This window comes from Astatotilapia calliptera, chromosome 20, assembly GCF_900246225.1.
Source record: "Astatotilapia calliptera chromosome 20, fAstCal1.2, whole genome shotgun sequence".
In the NCBI taxonomy this organism is placed as follows: Eukaryota; Metazoa; Chordata; class Actinopteri; order Cichliformes; family Cichlidae; genus Astatotilapia; species Astatotilapia calliptera.
The window spans coordinates 1,201,107-1,204,512 of NC_039321.1; the positions used below are offsets into that span (position 1 = coordinate 1,201,107).

Here is a 3,406-nt window from a genome sequence, read left to right on the forward strand (position 1 = left end):
TTTTAATCCCGCCCCTTCATTTTCTCGCAGGTTGCCGTAGAGACAAGGACGGGTACTTCTGGGTCACAGGAAGGATAGACGACATGTTGAACGTCTCAGGTAAGACGCGACCACCCAGTGACTGCCTGTGAAACCCAGCTGTTAAACACCTGTCTGACCAGCAGAGGGAGCTGTTGCTCTGTAAACTTGTTTCATACGCAGCCGCAGGGATTCTGATCTGTAAGTGTATAAAATCCAAAACTAATTCTTATTTGATTTTATTAAGTTTCTTTTATTAAATGATCATTTTTAAAAACTTTTAATAGATTTTGTTTTGCACCTTCTCGTCTGTTCTGAGCTTTTTTACGTCTCAGCGCGTTCCTGCGTGTTTTATGCGCTCGTCTTCGTGTCTGACACCCGAGGGTGATTTCTGGTGTAACGGTGACCCGTCTGCCCTCCAGGTCACTTGTTGAGCACAGCTGAGGTGGAGTCGTCTCTGGTGGAGCACGAGGCCGTCGCCGAGGCCGCCGTGGTGGGCAGACCTCATCCGGTCAAAGGAGAGAGCCTCTACTGCTTCGTAACGCTCAATGATGGCGTGATGTACAACAGCGAGCTGGAGGCGGAGCTAAAAAAGCAAGGTGGGTGAAGGGACTGTAAGTCTCCTCCGAAGCTTCGTTCCTGTCAGGCTTGTTGATCTGTGAGCTCTCATCATCTGACGCGAGTTATACTTCGTGTTCACAGTGAGGGAGAAGATCGGCGCCATCGCCACACCCGACTACATCCAGAACGCGCCCGGACTGCCCAAAACCAGATCTGGTAACAAAGCTAGCTGCTCTGTTTCACGTTAGAGACGTGTGAGGGTTCCTCCTCGATGCTCAGGTGTGTCGTTTTTACCTGCGGCTGACGCGGTCGCACCTGTAGTCGCTCTGCTGAAGCCGAGCTCTGCCTTCTCTCCGTCTGCAGGGAAGATCATGAGGCGGCTGCTCCGTAAGATCGCCTGTGACGAGCGGGAGCTGGGCGACGTCTCCACGCTGGCGGACTCCACGGTGGTCGAGCAGCTCTTCCAGAACAGATGCTGCACGGCGGTGTGACGCCTCCGGGATCCTCGGAGGGAGACGCCGACTGCAGCCACACGCAGGAACAGCTGCTGCGAACCAGCCGAGGAGGAGGAGGAGGAGGAGGAAGGAGCCCATAAACTTGTACAGCAAACAACCTTTAGCTCCTGATGGTGATGATGTGAGAAGGCTTGGCTGCAGGTAGATCGTAGGCGTGTCCACATGTGCAGTAACTCCTCAAACTGTCACATCTGTCTGCACGTCCACCTGCAGATGTTTCCAGATGTTGACGCCGCTGCTCTAACCGCCCTGCAGTCGAGCTGAGCGGTTGAGGATCAGGGTAACACTTCATTTTGGTCTTCTCCCAGTTTTTTAGCCAAAGATGAGCTAAGAGGCACCTGACCGATGTCGGGTGTCGGTCTCCTGGTTTAAGGCCGATGTGAAGCGCTACCCCTCTCCCACGCTGACTCCTCCCCTCCCGTCGTGCCACAGTACCGTTTTGTATGCTGACGATTAGCTAACCATGAAAACGCTCGGCTTTACTTTTAACGTAGTCCCTTTTTTATGTAGGAATCTTTTAGGTTTGTGTGTCTGCATGCTTCTGATTTATGATCAAAGCTTCCAGGAATCTGCATCCACCAATGATCCGGGATTGAGCGTTCGATCTCCCCTTCAGTCCGTCTCCTCGGGTACCTCCGGACCTCTCAGCGCTGCTGCAGGAAGTCAACACGACGGAGAGCGGGACTTCCTGAGGAGCGGTCTATAAACCAGAGCGATGCTGGAAGAGGCGCACGGGGACGAGCCGCCTCTGAACATGATTTCTTCTCAGACTTTTGCGATCGCACCTCGGGTCTTCTGTCCTGCTGTTTTTGTTTTGTTTGTAACAGCTGAGCAGCGATCGGCTCGTGTGTCAGTCTGGAGGAACCAGAGAAAACCTTCAGTGACTCATAACTCATCGACCTGCTGACTTTACTCTATAAAAAGACCGAACCAGCAGAGTTTGTGCTCTGTTTGGGGTTCAGACTAAAAACCTGAATTGTGAACGATGTGGTTTAATTTGAGGTGGGAGTGAAAACATGAACACTAGGTCTGTGGATTAAAGTGAGAAGACTTTGAAGCAGGTTGTTGGAGCCCTGAAAGCTTTCTCTGTGTGCTCGACAGACGTCTGATTGTGATTTAAAGGCCGGTTCGATTTCAGCTTTTATTGTCCTTTATTTTTTAATTCTGTTGTTTGTATCAGTGTGCCAACCACATGTGCAGCAGTGAGCTGGGTTACAAACTCGAGAAGCTCTTCCTGTCTGTCTGACTCGGGTGGAGGAAAGAACGCAGCTGATTTGCAGTTTGGCGTTTTGTTTGTTTCCCTGTTTGTGTCAAAGTGTTTGCAATGACAGTAAATGAACATGACTACTGCCTCTGCTCCTCTCACCTCTTTGTTCCTGCACAAATGTTTCATACTGCAAAATCAAGGATAACTCTGATGACACCAGTTAAAGTTCAGACTCAACAACAACAAATCGTTGATGCACCATTTTAGCCCATAAGGACCAATCAAAGCTGCTGATTCTGTGCAGTTTCCACGTGATGCCGTTTATCTTCAGCCACATCACTCCTTCATTCGATAAATTATTTGTCTTTATAATTTTTAAGTTGGTAGTAAAGTCAGCTTCAAGTATTATTGCTTCTGTTATTCCAGGTGTCGCGTGTTTAAACATCCATGATATTTTCATCAGACGACACATGAGCCAAGAGGACAAAACATTGTGCGCTGACCTCATCGTACAGAAGGAAATGTATTTGGCACAAAATGCACACAAATGAAAAGTTCTTCTTCTTCGCCTTCGCCACTGTTGCAGGCAGAGTTATTGTCCAGTGGATTTATTTTTCCAAGTGGATCATTATTGGTCCACTTGATTGATCTTTGCTATTATTAATTAAGATCAAAATTATTAAGATTTATTTTTATTTTATTCATTTATTTTTTAACTTTCAAGTTATTACAAACAGAACAGACATGACTGGGGGATAGGAGAGGAAAAGATGTTCAAGAAAAAGACATTAAAGTCTTCTGGAAGGAAAACAAGCAAGAACAGACCACAGCAGGTAAGTAACAGTAAACGATAGATATCGAGTGTTGCTGAGCAGCATGCAAGCCCGACAACGCACAGTATGCTCTGAGGTAGCAGCTAAGGAAGACACAGGTGCGCACACACTGTACCTGTGTGTGTGCGTGCGTGCGTGCGTGCGTACACACACCTGTGTGGATCAGCACGGTTTCTCCATGTAGCTTTCTGAGAGGGTGTGGGGAGCCATAGCCCCGCCCCCAGAGCATGAAGCAGCCATGGAGGAGATTCAGGCCCCAGAGCTCCATAGGC

The 3,406-nt window shown here is 48.6% G+C and overlaps 1 protein-coding gene across 1 annotated transcript; it reads left to right on the forward strand.

Moving 5' to 3' along the window:
• LOC113013831 (acetyl-coenzyme A synthetase, cytoplasmic-like) lies at window positions 1–2,444 on the forward strand. The gene is made up of 4 exons (XM_026155030.1): window positions 1–99; window positions 441–617; window positions 721–795; window positions 943–2,444. Exons 1-4 carry the CDS (start codon window positions 84–86, stop codon window positions 1,068–1,070), a joined length of 396 nt encoding a protein of 131 aa, XP_026010815.1. The 5' UTR covers window positions 1–83; the 3' UTR covers window positions 1,071–2,444.
• The last annotated feature ends 962 nt before the right edge of the window (window positions 2,445–3,406 follow it).